The 18103-nt window shown below is 49.5% G+C and overlaps 1 protein-coding gene across 1 annotated transcript in view; it reads right to left on the reverse strand.

The window, feature by feature from the left end:
• Positions 1-18103, reverse strand: part of LOC8024771 (activin receptor type-2B) — a 66173-nt gene that overhangs the window by 7503 nt on the left and 40567 nt on the right. Inside the window, exons 4-9 of the mRNA XM_029990874.3 lie at positions 12822-13135; positions 8765-8932; positions 7974-8213; positions 5011-5149; positions 2465-2595; positions 430-556 (exon numbers count right to left, since the gene is read on the reverse strand). Coding sequence (XP_029846734.2) covers positions 430-556; positions 2465-2595; positions 5011-5149; positions 7974-8213; positions 8765-8932; positions 12822-13135 — 1119 coding nt within the window. The remainder of the gene's footprint in view (positions 1-429; positions 557-2464; positions 2596-5010; positions 5150-7973; positions 8214-8764; positions 8933-12821; positions 13136-18103) is intronic.

An 18103-nucleotide genomic window follows, 5' to 3' on the forward strand; every position in this document is an offset into this window, starting at 1 on the left:
TTTTCGTGATAAATTTGTCAACGATAATCGACATTCTGTTCGGAACAAATCACTAAAATATGCCGATATTTGAAAAATAAATAAACGCAAAAACACATCCGCCGATTTTCTTTAAAAATTGACGCCAAAAAGTCCACGGCCTACACTCGGTGACAACTTTTCTTGGCAATGCAGTAGAGGGTACAGGTTCCCTCTCCCATTTTGAGCACTGAATAAAGCTGTGCACGCGCTCTCCTCCTCTCCACTGCATTGCCAAGAAAAGTTGTCACAGAGTATAGTTATCTCATTCACTTGCAGACTTTGCTACGCTCTAAGTCGGAATGGACCGGAGGCACCCGGTAATTGCGTTCTGCTCGTCCCCATGGGTGCGGTAAGAGACGAATGCGGGCCCGCGCAATACAGCCGCGGAGCATCTTAAAGGTGGCTCACCACTCGGGGTTGGAGGCACTGTCTTGTAGAGGAAGGATATCCTCTCCTCCACGCAGCTGGCAGACAGCCGGGCCTCCGCGTCGTGGTCCCAGCACTCTTCGATCGTGTCCCCCAGCAGAGCCAGTCCCTGGACGGCAAGTGACGTTACCCCCTCCAAAAAGGTGCACAGGACCTTTCGGCCACAACGCTCAAACAATATAATAATAAGCTCAAAAAGCGGTAATTGCCTCCAAGCTATTGTACGAATAGACTCGCAAAATCGAAGCAATCCCAGCGGCGTAGTGCCGTGTAAAGCCCCTCGTGAACCTCTTGGCCGCCGGGCTGTAGGTTTCGATTTGTCAACCTTCATTCATGACAGCCCCTCGCAACCAAATACAGCGCACACATTTTCGAATATGCAATTTTCTTATATTTATGTTTCTTCCTACCGATTCGGATAAAATGCTATCGCTCTTTTTTTTTGGGGCTCCCAACGTGCCAGAGTTTGTGTGCAGGCAAACACGTCTACGATGGTACATGGAACAAGCGTACTGGGCCGTTTGTCCTGTTTCATGGTTTCCTCGATGTCCTAGGCTGCTTAAATTATCTGCGAGCCGGGAGGGTCATGCTGCACTTTGAAGTGGAAGCCAGGCTGCCAGAAAAGAATGGGACGCGGACTCTTACTCCTCGCTACATCTGCGCAGGTCCTCACAGCGACCGAAGGGCAGTGTTTCAACGGGGGCTCTCGCCAAGTCGAATGGGTGCAAATGAGGGCGAGCACCACATTATTTTGACGCAGTGCCGAGATGCACTACTTTGTTAACAGGGCGATCGAAATCAAAACCGTGCCACTCCTCTCTATGGCCAAATGGGTCCCATAATGCAACGCGCGTGGCTTTGCACACGGAGATTTTTGGAAGTAGTCTATTCCCTCGACATGAATACAAAAACGAATAGTATACAACAGATTTACGATTCGGGCATGACTGTGGCAAAACTAGCCGTGGCATCGGTTACGGAGTACTCGCAGCCAGCCCGAAGGCGGTAGCAAATTATTTTTTTGGAAATTCCCGGACAATTTTAGGCGAAATTTCATGACCACTGCTGAGGCGTTAAATATACAAAACCATTACAACACAAGCCATTGAGCCCTGTGGGGATCATTTTGCACGGGCTTAGTCCAACTTACATATTCCAAAATATTTGGGTTCGTCCAGTCCGGATTAAACGAGCACTTTCTTGCCGCCGACATTGTCAGCGAAAAGGCCACTTCCGGAAACACGTCGCTCAACCATTTACGTCAATAACCAAATGGCAGCATGGCCACCAGATGCGCACTTTCGGATACTTTCGGCTTAAGGCTTCGATTAGGGTCTGCGGCTTTTCCATTTGTTACTACATCTAGTAGCTCTAACTAGATCTCTAGCCTAGTGTCACGCCATCAATCCAATCCAATCCGAGGCTTGGACTGGATGTGTTGGCTGTTCCCTATGCATCGGGTAGCACACTCTACATCGGGCGAGCAAAGCATGCGCTTCGCTCTAAGCACAATGTATTGCCTATTTTTCTGCCCCCAAGTCCTCAACTCTTGGCTCGGGGCACTAGATGGCGTTTCCGGCTCCTTTTCCTTGACTGGACTCGCTTTTTGACAGTATCCCTGACACTTCCCTGATTTTTCCTGGTAATTAAAATTTCCCTGACAATTCCTGGTTTTTTCAGTCGCTAGACACCCTGGGTAGAGTATGGCCCCATGCCGGTCCCTGTATCGGGTGGTTAAGTATAGGGCCTCCAAATCTTCCGAGATTATCAAATGCCATCTACAGGAGAGGGGAATGTAGCTCGCCAACTTGCTGTCTGCAGCAACGCTCGCATCGCTCCGAGGTAGCATCTCGTGTAGGCAGAAAATAGGTACACCTCGAAAGAGGGAGGTTAACCTCTATTAGATGCTGGAGGCATGAATGCGCGTAAGTAAGACCGGTGCAACCTTGTTAGAAAATTGAGGATGTTTTCCCCAACCGTGCGTGATCCAACCGACCGATTGTGTGGAGCGACTGACCTGGTGCTTCCTCCAGTGGTCCTTGATGCGGGGCCGCACCTTCTTGTTGACCACCGCCTCCTGCATGTCCTCCAGGGTCGGATGCTGTCCCACCTCCTCCTCAAAGGGCAGCATGTACTCGTCCACGGGACCTGTTCCCGGAGAAATAGGAAACGTCGGACGAGTGTCGGCCTGGTCACCAAGCCAGTACCCTCGACAGGACCTCGTAAAGCATTCACAAAGTGCAGTTCCCTAACTTGACTCAACTCTGCACCTTTTTTAAAGATTAAATTATTAAGGTAAAAAAAGAACAAAGAGTCAATTCCTGTTAACGTGCCACTGCTTATTCCAACGCATCCGATTTCTTACCACGCTTTGAGACCTGAAATTGTTGGTTTTGGCAAGGCAGGGAGTTCGACATCCACCATCGAAATGTCTAAAAAAATTATTTCGACGTACGTGTGTTTGTGTGTGTCTTTTCACTTGCATAAAACGTCACAATAAAGTCTATTATTTATACGGCTCTTGTGGATGCAGCCGTCGCAGTAGTGCTGGTGGCCGTTTTGTGGTTTCGTCAGTTTGATTCTGTTTGGTTTTTAATGGTGCTGTCTGTGCTGCGTTGACAGAGTCATGTGTCGCTTTGTCGCGTGTCAAAGAAATTTCGGTATTAACTTGGCACTGGAAATCTGATTCAGCGTATGTGTGCTTGACTGGCTGGACAGTTTATCCTTTCGGACCAAACACGTCTGGCGGCGATGTTCTGAGTTCTCGCATGTCATTTCAGCATGCGTCTCGCTTAAAATATCGAGTCCCCAGCAAAGGCGAGCTGGATATTAGATGTCTGCACGAGCCAATATTTAGAAGCTTGGCCCAGCCCGGCTCGCTGTCTCTTGGGCTCGGACCCGCCCGCCGCTTGAACCGGCCCAGCCTATTGACAATTTTCACGGGCTCGCTAAGGCCCGCCCTATTTTAACCCAGTATGAATAGCCCACAAATTGCGCGGCACGATAGCTCGCTTGTCTCTGCTACAGATATGTTGATTACGGTAACCGATAGTCAACGCTGTAAGCATCTTTTTTTTTTTTTTCTTTTTTTTGCTGCTATTATTAGTCGGGCCAATCAACGGGCCTAGGCAGCACGTTTCATCGTCCTTTTCTGCAACCTAACCCGCGCGGAAAGGACGGAAAAACAAATACGACAAGCAGCAGTAAGCAAAATTGTGTCGAAGTTGAAAAACAATGGAAACATTGCAACGGGTTTGGACAAAATACAGAAAAAGTTCTAAATTGTCCCTTGCAATGCATACTACCGAAAAAAAATGTATAGAAAAAATATCAGCCTTTTGCGGTGGCCGGCGAGAAATTGTTTAGGAAGAGCACTCCTCGGGGGAACCTCTCCACTCATATTCTGGATGCATGCGCTCATATGTACAGATGGTTTACGCCAGCAAGCGTGCACATGGTGTAAGCACGTATGTGTGCATGTTGATGGGGAGAAGCGATGTTACAATAGCAACTTCCAAAGAACATATAATTCACATACACATGTAAGGGCATAGATTATGTTACACCGAGAGTTAGTACGCTTTTTGTGCCTCCATGCTTCACTTCTGTGCAAGTGCGTCCTCGTACGTTTGAAAGGTTGTTTTGCACCTGGCTCCCACCCTGTTTTTAACCGGGTGTCAAGGGTTCATTGTTTAGTTAACATTTCCTTTTTGGTTTGTGGGTAACGAGCAAGTTAACTACAAAACAATAAAAATGTTAAATAATATGAAAAAAAAAAAAAAAAATCGCGTACTGCAATTTGCGCCGGAGATGTACGAGATTACATATTTTCAGACAGCAAATGTCGTCAAATCAACTGCAATTTTGATTACACAAGTTTCAGCTCCTTTGTCTATATAGAACACGTGAAATAAATCATGAAAAGCAACGGTGACACATTCTGTAATGTTCAGTAGGACCAAGCAAATGTTACGTGTGGCCTGATTAGCTGATGTTGCTTTGAGAAGTTTTTTGCATTCTCAGTCACTTCATGAAAACTGCAGTCGACTGCATGACATTTGTTTTCAAAAACAACGCTTTGAACTGTGCCGTTGCCCGCAAGCAAGATATTTTTTTTTACGGCCCCTTTCGACTTCTCAGTCTGGACTCTGAAGCTGTCATGTCAAAACATCAAAATAACTAAAAATCCTTTTTTTGACGGGGACATCAAAGTTATTTGGAAAATATTTTCATGTTTTTAGGAAGTGTTGTCTCGTACATCAAATACTTAAAATAATTTTGAACGCGGACGTCGAAGTAGCCACTGCCTTTTGGTAAAAAAAAACAAAAGCGGCACTGTGAGTGCAGCTAGCTGTAGACCTGCATGAAATGTAGGAGCGTCAGCAAGTCTCTTCAGATACAGAAATATGTCACAACTGAGCTTTTTCCTTCACAGCTTGCTTGGGGGTTGGATGCCAGGGAGGTCTTAAAAAGAAGAGCTTGCTCAACGCTCCAAACACTCGCTCGCACCAACGAGGCCTCTAGAAGTTGTCCAGCCCGAAGGGGAGAGGAGCAGGCACTTGCCGTCTTGGGCGGAGCAACGCGACACCAGCTCCCAGAGTACCAGGGCGCAGGCGTACATGTCGATGCGCAGGAATGCATCCAGGCTGAAGTTGATGGCTCCTTCCAGCACCTCCGGCGCCATGTACCGGCGTGTGCCCACCTGCAACACGAGCAGCCAGCAGAGATAGGTACAGGCAATGCCGGGATGGACACCACAGGTGGAAACAAAGAGAGCGGTATGCAAACATTCAAACAGTTTGGGGATCCAATTTGAGAATTACCTGTTTGGTACAGACTTTTGCCCTCGCAAATATTGGATCAAATAAAGAACATTTTGTCAAATGCAGTGATGTGATTGGCCTAAGGTATTTTGGAGCACCTTTCAGAGCCGCCATATCAGTGTTTTGGGGCAGCAATTGTGGTCTTTGCAGCAAAAAAACAAACAAACAGCGTTTTGGAACAAGAAAAGTCGCTTTTGGAACAGCCAAGACAGTGTTTCGGAGCATCAAAATGGCTTTTGGAGCAGATATTCTCAGAAAACTAAAAATATTAGTTTTAAGTGATGTACGAAGGGAAGTTTGTGTTGTGTTGTGTTCTGATGCGACGTATTCTGACGGAACTCGCTGCTTGTGTTTTTACTGTTGAGCTATCCCACCACAAGTGTACGGTGCTGTAGGCGTTGCCGAGCAATTCGGAAAAACTGCTTGCCACCGTTTTACTGGTTCCCGAAGTGCCCGATTTTCGTGAAAAGTAAGCAAACGTAAAGCAACGTATTGCAAGCCTCCCTGCTGGTGCCTCTGTCGTGCAATCATGTTCGCATGCACGTGAGGGCAACTTCAGCAGGCTTGCAATATCGCTGCTTCGTTGCACAAGTGGAGACAACAGCTGCCCGATCGAAACCGAAAGCATGCCACTCCGCTCTGTCGCCAACTGATTCCCAAAGTTGTATGCAAAATGTAACTGTTGAGCATATGACAAGAAACAGTCCAGCAGCGCGTGCTTCCCAGGCCGGCAAACAAAATACAAGCTAAACACACACACACAAAAAAAAAAGAACCTGAGTGCATTGATGCAGACATCGCGAGCCTGGGCCAAAAAGTTCTTGGAGCGCTTTGTGCAACGACTGAACTCGAGACAAACAAGCGCGCTGTGCGGGTTCAGGATGCAGACATTGCCTTCTTTGCTTTAGCTTACTTCTCTTCACCAACTTTCTTTTGCGACAGATTTTTCATGCACCGGAGTTCCTCTCGAAAGAAAGCCAGCCAGCCCCCCCCCCCCCCCCCGAGAAAAACCTAGGTAATCAATACTTAGACACAGCAGTTTTTGAGTAAAAGAGGAATTTTTGTAGAAACATGTGATTTAAACAAGAACAGGGATGTTGATGAACATGTGGCAGTACTTAGTTTCATTTTAGGAAGGGCCACATCTGCAGCGACGTGGGGACGGTAACACCCGATGTCACACGGTTACGGCGACTGCTAGACAGGGACCAAATATAGTTTTCCCATGGCCGTTGCTTTTAGGAGCGAGTGCTTCAGCTCACAAAGTAACCCCCCCCTCCAAAAAAGTGGTTTCGTTTTACAGCATGATGGCATGGCTGGTACCCGGCATGCTAGCGTCGGAGTGTCCGCACACCCGTGTCTATCGTTGAAGATATTTAAAAAAATGATGCGAGACGAGACCCACAAGACAACGAGGGCGCGAAAAGCGAGACGGCGGGAAAACCATGCGAGACCGGATGGACGGTTGATGCAGGGTATTTCGTGTTGGGCAGCCGCTTGTGCCACAAAACACACGCATGCTTAATTACGGTACTCAGTTTAGTTTCAATCTTAAAAGGCGGCAAAGATTTTTTTTTTTTTTTTTTTGGCGCAGACTTGGCGCAGATTACCCATATTTTGACGAAATGCAGCAGGGTTAGCCCCTTCGCGCAGTTTGGCGCAATTGGCGCAATTGGCGCAGCAATCACATCACTGCAAATGACAAAGAACTGACACCTTGTGCATACAGCAGGCAAGTAAGGAGGTGGACAAAAATGTATTTAAGAAGCTAAAATCCAGCACCTGATATTTGCTAAAGATATTCCTTTTGTCTACACTAGGCCTGCCTACTAGTAATAAGCCGAAAAGGATGAAGTTCAGGTTCAACAAAATATGGCAGACATCTATGCAAGTGCCAACGCAGCTGTTGGTACGCACTGGTGTATTTGCAGTGTGTAGTAAGCACAGCTGTCCCAAAGTACCCACTATGGCATTATTCTGCTAAAAACAAAGCTCCTATTCCCAGCCTCTTCAATATACAAGTGAAAATCCATAGAAACACAAATTAAGAGCAAATATGCACGCCAAATAGAAATCTCTATGCACCTAGCCAATACATTCAATACCCAGCAATTAAAGCAGGGTTACTCGGCTTGTGTCCAGTTGCTAAATGATGGTAACTTGAATATCTGTACTGCAATTCTCCTTTCATCCGAAAGGGCAAGACACCTACGTAGCTCGGAACCAGACATAAGCACAAATCCCAGGTCGGTGCTCCTTCAACTTGGAATGGTTGGCCCTATTTGCACCCTTCTGCCAATACACCTTTTGCGAAAAATGGCAAAAGTGCACACAAAATCTTGTATGTACACTCCTTGCCCCCCTAAGCATCTGCCACGCGACACTGAAGAGAGCGAGAAAGAAAGAGGAAAGAGGGTAGTGCAGTTTCTCGCATGCCCTCGTCCACTCGCCCGCACTTTCTCCAACGCCTCCACCATCTGCTACAACCAGTTCTGTACATGGTCGCCCTGACATTCCTTTTAGCGCCACAAACGGCACTGTATGCATGTTTTTCAACAGGTTTATTGGTGACCTAGAGCATCAATCGGTCACCAATGGCTAAACAGAGCAGGTCAAAGCCCCCCGAGGACCAGAGGCTCGTTTGTTTTTATTTAGACCTCGCGTCTTAAAAAAAACGAAGACAAACAAAGCACCGAAGCTCACCTGCCCGTGTGCCTCGCCGGGAGAGGTTCCCCAGGGGAAGGCGAGGGCGAGGCCAAAGTCTGCCAAGCAGGCAGTCATGTCGGCCTTGAGCAGCACATTCTTGCTCTTGAAGTCCCGGTGGGCCAGGGCCGGCTTGTACGGCTCCAACTTACTGGCCGGCAGCTCCTCGTGCAGGTGCCGCAGGCCCCGGGCAATTGACTCCCCAATCTTCAGCACCTCCCCCCAGCTCACCAGGTGGGCCTGAAAGGTGGCACACCAGATCACCCCCGACTGCCAAAAGACCCCCCCACCGATAGTAATGTAAACCACTGCACTTGGCTTTCCACCTTGCCAACACCCTCCCCCTCAGATTTCTCTCTCCCCTCCCGGCACTGCTTATTTTCACCGGGTAAAAAGTTGATTAGTACATTTTATATCATTATTTAGCTAATTAGTATGCTTTTTGCGTTCCCCGACGTCCACCATGGCTGACAGTTTGCTCAGCTATTGGTAGGAATTTTTTAAACTCTTTGCTAACACAGCCAGTATAGGGAAATGCCGACGTCCCTGTCTGGCTAAATCGAGGCGGTTACCGTTACGAGCGATGAATCGCTTCGCATCTGATAGCACGTGCAAACCGAGCCTTTTGGTGAGCAACGTGCCTGGCAAGAAGAAGAGTCGAGCGCATACGCTTTGCCCAACATCACAGGGCGGTGCACGCGAAACGGGGTTTCTGCCCGGCGCAGCGCCGAAGCCGCGTAGGCGGCTGGGAAAACCCTGTAAGAGCTGCAAAAGGGAAATGGCAACTGTACCTTGAGGTGATCTGAAAGGGATCCCCGCTCGTGGTACTCGGTGACGAGCCAGTACTCCACGTGCAGGTTGTCCCCGTTTTTGCTAGCCCCGAGGAATGCCAGCACGTTTTCGTGCTTCATCTGGGGAAGTTTGTACATGTCCTTCTCCACAGCCCAGGAGTTTTTGTCCTGAAAGAAGACGACACAGAAGACGCCGTGAGAAGAGATCCCTACAGGTAATGTGCACATAAGAAACAATGTGACCTTTCAGGAAGAAAGGAACAAGGCCTAAGAAAGAGGCAGATGAGTGTACAAAGAACCGACCCTCAAAATTAGAAAAACAATATACTGTGAGGTTCAAAACAAACTAGTGTCACATTATGCCACGTGCCACCTTTTCTAAATTTCTGTTGCTTTTCAGAATTTCTGCGAATCTGATCGGCAGTAAACACGGCCAACAGATTTTCATGTGTGGTAATGATATAGACGCTTTCAGCGAGTCAGTTACTCGAGCTGTCATTACTCGGCGCGCCCTCCGCACGCTTTCCGGGCCACCATAGCCAACCTTCAGTTTCTCGCCGCTGTTCCGCGTTATGTGCTGCACTGGCCACCACCGGAACTTTGTTTTCGTGTTCTTTTACGTTCCGCGTGGAATTCGTGTGTTTTCTTTGGGTCTTCTTGATATTTCAGGCTTTCATTTAATCATTTGATATCTATATTTCAACATAGCTCTTGTATTTTCTTTTTTATGAAATGGAATCGGACAGCGAATGGATCGACCATACAACATTGTGGCCTAAGCTTCATAGACCATGTAAGTTCATCATATTCTTACATTTTTGTCACTAATAAAGGGCAGTCAACACCTTTGCGGCATATGCAAATTTCAACTGACGCAGTAAGGCATCGAAGTTGTGCTTCTCGCTATATGTGCGCGCTTGTTTCCGTAAAGCCGAACCGCATGCAAGCTATTTAGCGTGCGACGAGACGAGCGACGGCGCCGACGACGAGCGACGGAGACTTCTCAGTGTTGCCCGTCGCGTCGCTCGGTTTTTGGATTTCTAGAAAACGTCGCTCACCGTCTTGGTCGCTTGCTCCCGTCGCTTTCATGCGGTTTGCTTCATCGCGCGACTGACCGAGTGACAGCAAAGCGGGTCGCCGTCGCTTGTCTCGTCGTTCGCCAAATTGCTTACATGCAGTTTATACTTAATTTCGATGCACACAGCATTGAACCATTGGCGCCTTGATATTAAGTATGAAGCCCATGAACTGCTGCCTGAAAGGGTTTATAGTGCATTTATCTACTTGCAACATCTAGAGTAAGTATGTTCCTAATTTCTTCTATTTTCTCAAATTTTTCTTTACTATTTCAACTTACTAGAACTAGGACAGCAGTGTTCACAGAAGCACGAACGGCAACAGCACACCATACGCATGCTCAAAAAGCATCCACTTAAAATCATGAAACCCTAATGTTGACGCTATTTTGGTGTGAGCACTTGCTGAAGTGAAATTAGTTCATGGTCTATTATGGGGTGCCATGTTTCTGGATAAATCTGAAAAACAAAATCCAAAAAACACTTGCCAGTAAAAAAAAAAAAAAAAAAAAAAAAAAAAAAACAGAGTTATAAAGTAAACTTTGATGTTCTAGGTTAGAATGGCCCAAAAGCTCGCAAACACCTGTTCAAGGCACAGGGACACTCGTGAAGAGAGGGCACTCCTGTTTCATTTGAAATTTTAGACAATTGAGAAAAAAAGAGGGGCTGCCTTGTCAACACCAGTAAAAGATAGGTGGTTAATGCCTTACTTGGTCACGGCAAAGGCCAGTCCAAGCCCGTAATTTTCCTGGCCACTAGCTTGGTTTCAAGTTCAGATCATATCAATTGTGCTTACATAGAGAGGGGGTTACACTAGAGGTCTGCACGGGCCGACATTTAAAAGCCTGGCCCGCTGTCTGTTGAGCCCAGTCCCGCCCATGGCCTGCTATCCCCTTTTAACAGCCGACCCCGCCCCACCCCACGCTAATTTTAACGGGTCCACAGAGGCCCGCTTTGTTTTCGCCCAGTAAAAATACCTCATAAATGGAGAGGCGTGGCAGTTCGCCTGCCACTGCTACACATGTTGACTACGGTACCTAATAACCAAGACGGTAAGCATCTTTTTTCTTTTACTTTTGCTGCTATTATTTGTAGGACCGATCTGCATGCCTAGGCAGCTCGTTAAAAAAAATCACCACCATCGTCCTTTTTTGAGACCAAACCCACGTATTGAAAAGGACGGAGAAATAAAAATGGCAAGCAACAGTAAATAAAACCATATGCCAATATTGAAAAGGAAAGGGAACGTTGCGACGGGTTCGAACAAAAGACGGGAAAGATTCTAAACTGCCCACTTCCACTGTGTACAAGAAGAAAAAAATATGCCGTCTTTTGCGGTGGTCTGGGAGAAATTGGTTAGGAAAACCACCCTTAAAACCTCTTCGCCCACATTGTGGATGCATGCACTCGTACATACAGATGGTTTACGCCTGCGAGGGTGAGCATTGTCTAGGCGCATATGTGTGCGTGTTGATGGGGAGAAGAAACCGTGCGACGGGGGCGCGACGAAAATGAATGCCGTGCCACTGGAGCTCTGAAAGAGCATTCAGTACACACACACACACCAAACCGTACAAACAAATATACAAATGCACACACATGTTGCTATATACAAACACACATAAACGCAGCCCGGCTTGCTTTGGCCCGCCATGTAGGCTTGAATGCAAGGCCTCACCCGGCCCGAACCCTTCATGAGTGTAGATGCGAAGCCCGAGCACGACCTGTGGGCTGGCCCGTACGCATGCAGAGTTTTAGGCTATACCATGTTAAGGGAGGACACCACACAAAAGGGGTCAACTTTCGAACCTTCAGCTGAATATGAATGAAATTCACAGTATATACTGGCAGTGGTGAGGTAGCATGCAGTGCAAAGTTTCATCTGTGTACATAAATTGTGAAAGAAATTATAGTCGTTATCGGGAGCACACTGACATTGTTTAGAAAACTATCCTTAAAAAACTAATGTAATATCCGACATTTTTCTTCACTAGGTATCATTTTTTCTGGGTAATGTCCCCCCTATTAAGCTGACACTGCAGCCACAAGCGCGAGCTGGCCCGTGCTCTTGGCTTTGAGACATGGATTTCTAGGGCAAGAGCTTGCCCTGCGGAGAAAGCTTGAAAGCCGCAACCTCAAGTTCTCGTGCTTGTGGAAGTGGCTGCAGTCTCAGCTTAAGGGTGAACGGAGTATAGTGTTTGTGTACTGGAAGCTATGATTCTGTAGAAGCAGAACAGGCGTCTGCCGCATTCACCTCTGCTGCTGTGTCCCCACCAGGATCTAGATTTAAAGGCGTAGCAAGCAAATGAGGCACTTCGTTGCCTGCTAGCTGCACCCATCGGGAGACGGCACCACAAGTAACATTCATCGCCAAATCGGTCGTCTGCGCACATATCCACTGTTGACTTTGCAATGTTTCTTGGTCTCATTTTTTTACAGGACGAGAACTATGCACCAAAATTTCACAGGATAAAACCCACTACCCAAACCTACACTCGGTGAAAGTTTGAGCTTTCTCTACGTGCGGGCGCAGATTTTTCTAGTTTTGTTTTACGGCGCGGGAAACGTTGTGGCCACCCTACCGTAAAATCCCGAGATAGCCCACCTAACATCAAGAGCAAATCGGCTGAAAATATGGAGTGGGCTAACTTTCAATGTACAACCAAGAAAAGTTTTAAAAATTGCTATTTCGAGGTTGTGCCTCTCCCAAGCTTGTTATGACGGCGAGGGGCAACAAAGCAAAAATGACTGTACTTTCCAGTCATCAACATTTGCTTATAACCCGCCGTATTTAACTATTTGCATTAACGCCGAGGCCATCATTGATCACAACATTACTATTACTATAGGAGTGGGCTATCTTTCGGGATCTTACGGTAAAGGCAGGGAGGGGCCTTAGCGGTAAACGTACCGGTCTGAGATGCGTTTCGGGCGCCACACCGCATTTAAGGCACCACACCCCGAAGCACGTGCCCACCCACCTGGGGCGGGAAGATCTTGACGGCCACGTACTGCGACCCATAGCGGGCCTTCCAGACGGCCCCAAAGCGGCCCTGGGCCTTGACCTCGATGAGCTGCAGGGAGCGGGGGGGCACCAGGGGCGAGGGCAGCGGGGTGGGCTCGGCTGTGGGCACCTGGGCGAAGGGGGCGTGGTGCAGCTTGCGCCGCTGCCACACCCACCAGGCTGCCAGCAGCAGGCCAGCCATGCCCACCACGGGCCCCAGGCTGCATGCCAGCACCGTCTCCCAGCGCAGGTCGCTCCGCGTCAGCCGCACGGGGGAAGAGGCCGTCGTGGCTGCAAATGTGTGCCCACATAATGATGAGGCAGTAGTTTGTCGTGAAGATGGGAAGTTTGCACATTATTTGTACAGTGCCCGAAGTAGTTTGTACGAGAATCGGTCGTCAATAGAGGAAACAACGCTTTCTGCGTTTGAAACATGCGCATCTCGATAAAGTGACATGAAGCTAACGTAGGATGCACCTCCATATATCTTAATTTATTGCAGGAAGGGGGAAACTGGTAACGTTCCACGAGGACCGGACTTTTTTTTTTTACGGTTCTTAGGTGAATGTGAGTACATGGTTCCCTGTTTTTGGTGTTCAATTTTTTTTTTTTAGTTAGGGGGTTCTCGTGGATTTTTCTACTTAAAGTATTGGACAAAAAGTCAGTTTATTGGGATTGATACTGAAGGAAACAGGAGATGGGCATGGCAGTGCCCAACATCCAGGGAACATAACACGTGACTATGCTTGCAGACAACTTTTAGTGGCATTCAGAAGAAGTAAAAAGTGTGCATGCACAGCTTTGATGGGCGCTGAAGAAACGCGAGTGAACGTGCACCCATTAGCTTTGACTGCACAACCATAGCAATTTTTCTAGAGAGCACTTGGGAGCCGGGGCCGATAAAAGAACAAAGGACGAGGTAGAAGGTATGGTTCCCAAATCTGCAGCCTAGCAGACAGTTCAGCGGGGGCTACCATTCTGGGTCAATCCAAAATAAAAGTATAGACAAAGATTTCTTCCAGTGAAGCTTGCATTTTTTTATTCTAGGACAGTCTCAACTTGGGGTTTTTCAGTTTTCCCCGCTTTCAATGAAACCAGCTCAGGGGCCACTTTTTGACGTCTATCAATATATGCCGAAAACATGGAACCCTATATATAACTGCACTGAGAGGTGCAAGAGTAGACTTAAATGTCTCCCATAATGCTACCTCAGCAATGTCAAGTGTGAGATACTAGCGGGAAGAGGGGGAACCATCTATCTACAAATCTCCAAAAGCGTTCTAGAAGCTACTACTTTTGAAATCCACACCCAATACCAGGATTAAGTGAAGTAACCAGTGAAGCTGGTCCAAGGCAGGCTAAAGCACCGATCTGCATTACTGTTGAAGGGGTTTCGTCAAGAAGCCAACGACACTTTCATCTCCCCTTTGCCGGCATTCGGCTATACTTCATTCACCCCTAAGCTGAGACTGCAGTGGACGCAACTCTTTCACTGGACCCATCAGCCACCTCCCTTTCATCACCTGACCCAGCTCTCCACGTGTGGATGAGGGCGAGAGCATGATCACGTGGCGAAGGGTCGAGGTACGACTGGTCCAATGCACGTGTAGCTTCCACTGCAGTCTCAGCTGGGCGTGAATGGAGTATAATGCACGGGTGCTTAGGCTGGGCTATAAACCTTGTGGGAGACAACGAGCCACGCTGAACGTGGATGGACGGCCCCGTGAGCGGCGAGGAAGAAGAGAAAGGGACGCTCGTGGTGGGTGCGCGTGGACAGAGTTCGAAGGGCCGTGACGAACGAAAGAGGCGGTGCTGAACGAGCCCAGGCAAGACCCGGACCCCAGGGCAACCGTGGCCTTCCACAGCATCGACGGCACAATTTGAGTATTTATAAAGTGTTTCTATGATAGCGCTCTTTGTGTGACTTCCTCGGAGCGAGTAGAACTAGGCCTGATCGGGAATTGACAGGCGACCCACATAACTGGCGCTTCCAACGTGGGGCCCGATCAGTCTGCCGTTGTTTTTTTTTCGCTCCCGGGGAGTCCCACGAATCGCGATTTCTAAGTTTAGGTTTGTTTTGTTTCCCCATTTGAATTTTTTTGTTACTCCGCTGGACATCAGTGTTTAACGTTCTGCCGCCATGTCCAGGTTACGGAATAAGGCCGCCCATCCCGAGGCCTCAACCCAGTCAGTGGCGGATATTGACTCAGACGTGGGAGAAGGCACGAGTGGGGAAGCGAGCGTTGCGGCAGCGCTAGAACCCCCAATTCCGGCGGTGAACACGGGAGACGTCAGCGAACTAATGCACGCCATGACGGCGATGTTCGCGACGTTTTCTAGACAGATGGGTTTGGCCCCAGGGGTGGTGAATCCCGCGCCTACGCCCGTGCCTCGCCCGCGGTTGAGCGTGCCGACGCCGACCTATTCGGGCTACTCCGACGCAGCATCGGTTCACGATTTCTTGCAGGACCTAGACGCGTACATTGCCGCGTTGGGCGCGTCGGATCAAACGGCCCTGATACAGATCGTCCCAATCGCGTTGACGGATGACGCAGCGCGTTGGAGGCGAATGCAGGGGCCGTTCCTTTCGATGGCAGATTTCCGGACACGATTCAGAGAGGAATTTCTGCCTCCCGACTATGAGATGCGGATCAGAGATGAGCTAGCCAGCCGTACTCAGCATCCGGACGAGAGCCTCGTAGAATACGTCCGCGCTCTCCAGGAGCTCTACTCCAGAGCCGACCCTACAGCGTCAGACGCGGAGAGGGTAGCTAGGGCGATCCGCCAGTGTCACCCTAGATTTAAACCCTACTTGCGCGGACGTGATTTCGCTGATCTGGAAGCACTTGCCAGAGAGGCGCGCATCGTTCAGGCGAGCTTGCTCGCCGAGTTGACGTATCGCCCCCCTCCACGCGCAGAGGAATCTCTGGAGCCGGGTTGCGCCTGGACAGGACGAGGCGCGGGAGCTTGCGACGACTCACGTACGCCGTACGTGGCCGTTACAGGACATAGGAGTGGCGCAACTGCTGTGCCCCGCGCCTTAGATCCCTTCGCTTTTGAACAGAGGCGCAGAGCAGCTAACGCGGGCTCTTCCAGGGCGCATCCCCCTAGGGGAGGCGGCGCAGCCGACCACCGCGGAGTCGCGAATCATTACGAGGGTCGCGGGAACTACAATGACCCCCGGCGCGACACTGCTTCGCGTGATGGTAGCGGCGGACGCTCAGCACACAATGGCAGGAGACAGGTCAGGTGCTATAAATGCAATCAGCTTGGGCATATCAAGCGTCAGTGCACATGGACGGCAGCTCCCCCCCATGGTTCTCAGGGAAACGCGAGAGGCCGGCGCCACTAATTGGACTTCCCGACTCGCGGTTGCCGGCCGCTGCCGAGGCCCCTCATCAGTCTGCCAACGGGGCTGGAGTTGCGGTCAGCGACAGGTCGGTGTTTGCCCCGTCGGCATGTCGAACTCAGGATTTGACATCTGAGAAGGGGCCGTACGTGCGCGTCGAGATCGGTGGTAACAGTTACTACGCACTAATTGACACCGGTTCGACTCTTTCCCTGATCGGCGACAGAGTCTACGAAGACTGTCGCCGACGAGCACTTCACGTGCGGGAAGTTTCCACCACGCTGCGTTTAGCAGCAGGATCGGCTAGGGCACAAAGCGCTATACGCCTTCACCTTAGCCTCGACGGCAGTCGAAGGAGGCAGCGTTTTCTGTATCTGCCAGGCATGCAAATCCCTGTGATCTTAGGACAGGACTTCGTCTGCCGGGAGGGGATTATCATAGACTTGAAGAATAACGGGTACCACTATAATCCGTTGACTCCCCTTATCCCCTTTGCCGTCCCACCGAGTTTCGGTCAGGACACAGAAAGCTCACTCGTCGGATCACGAGAGGAGCAAACATTAGCTGCGCGAGTCGTATCGGGAAACGTTGAAGCGATTGTCGCTTCTTACAACGGGCCGGTAGAACAACGGCGTAGGTTAGCAGACGCCTTGCATCGACACGCAGCTATGTTTACCGAGAGGCCAGGACTTACAAACATTTTACAACACAGAATCGACACAGGAGATGCTAGACCATGGGGTTGTAATCCCAGACCGCTGAGTGCGCACAAGCGAGCTCTCCTAGATAAGGCTCTCGATGAGATGATAGACACAGGGGCCGTGAGGCCGTCACAGAGTCCCTGGGCTTTTCCGGTAGTCTTAGCGCCAAAAAAAGACGGTACAGCTCGTCTCTGCGTTGACTACCGCCGACTTAACGAGATGACACGAAGGGATTCATATCCCTTCCCATCTATTGAGTCCATCATGTACTCGTTGGGTAGCGCGAGGGTTTTCACTACCTTGGATTGTAGCAGAGGTTTTTTGCAGATCCAGGTAGCACCACACGATGTCCAGAAGACGGCGTTCACCTGTCACAGGGGTCTGTTTGAGTTTATCCGCCTTCCGTTTGGATTGTCTAACTCGCCATCGAGTTTCCAACGGCTTATGGACATCGTGCTGGGGGACGCGAAGTTCAACTTTGCCATGGCATACATGGATGATGTCGTCGTATTTTCAAGGTCATTCGAGGAGCACCTAGCACACCTTGAGATTATCTTAAGCAGAATGAGCAAAGCGGGATTAACGATTAATCCAAAGAAGGTCCAGCTCGCAGCCTCAAGGGTCAACCTCTTGGGTTTCGTCGTAGATGACGGTACCTTGAGGCCGAACGAGGATAAGTTGAGGGCCATTCTTGATTACCCACCACCGCGTGACGCGAAGAGCCTTCAAAGGTTCCTTGGAATGGTCGGTTTTTATCGGCAGTTCATTCCAGGGTGCGCTGGACTCACACGGCCACTGAACCTGCTGCTCCACAAAGGTTCAAGATGGGCCTGGGGCGGAGAACAAGAGGTAGCTTTCTCTTCCCTCACGAGGGCGATAGCAGCCACGGCCAGTCTGTGCCTGCCAGACCTTAACCGTCCGTTCGTGGTACAGACCGACGCGAGTGACTACGGGGTCGGTGCGGTGTTATTGCAAGAACATGACGGACAGCTGCGCCCGGTGGCATTCGCCAGCCGAACCCTTACACCGCCAGAACGCAATTACAGCGTGACGGAGAAGGAGGGGCTGGCCGTCATGTTTGCTCTAAAGAAATTCGACCTGTATTTAGACGGGACCATTTTCGTCATTCAGACAGACCACGCCGCTCTCACCTGGATTCAAAGGTTGAAAGAGCCGGCGGGGAGGTTAGCTCGGTGGGCACTCACTTTG

The sequence above is a fragment of the Ixodes scapularis genome, unplaced genomic scaffold (genome assembly GCF_016920785.2).
Source record: "Ixodes scapularis isolate PalLabHiFi unplaced genomic scaffold, ASM1692078v2 PGA_scaffold0__279_contigs__length_252992795, whole genome shotgun sequence".
Taxonomy (NCBI): Eukaryota; Metazoa; Arthropoda; class Arachnida; order Ixodida; family Ixodidae; genus Ixodes; species Ixodes scapularis.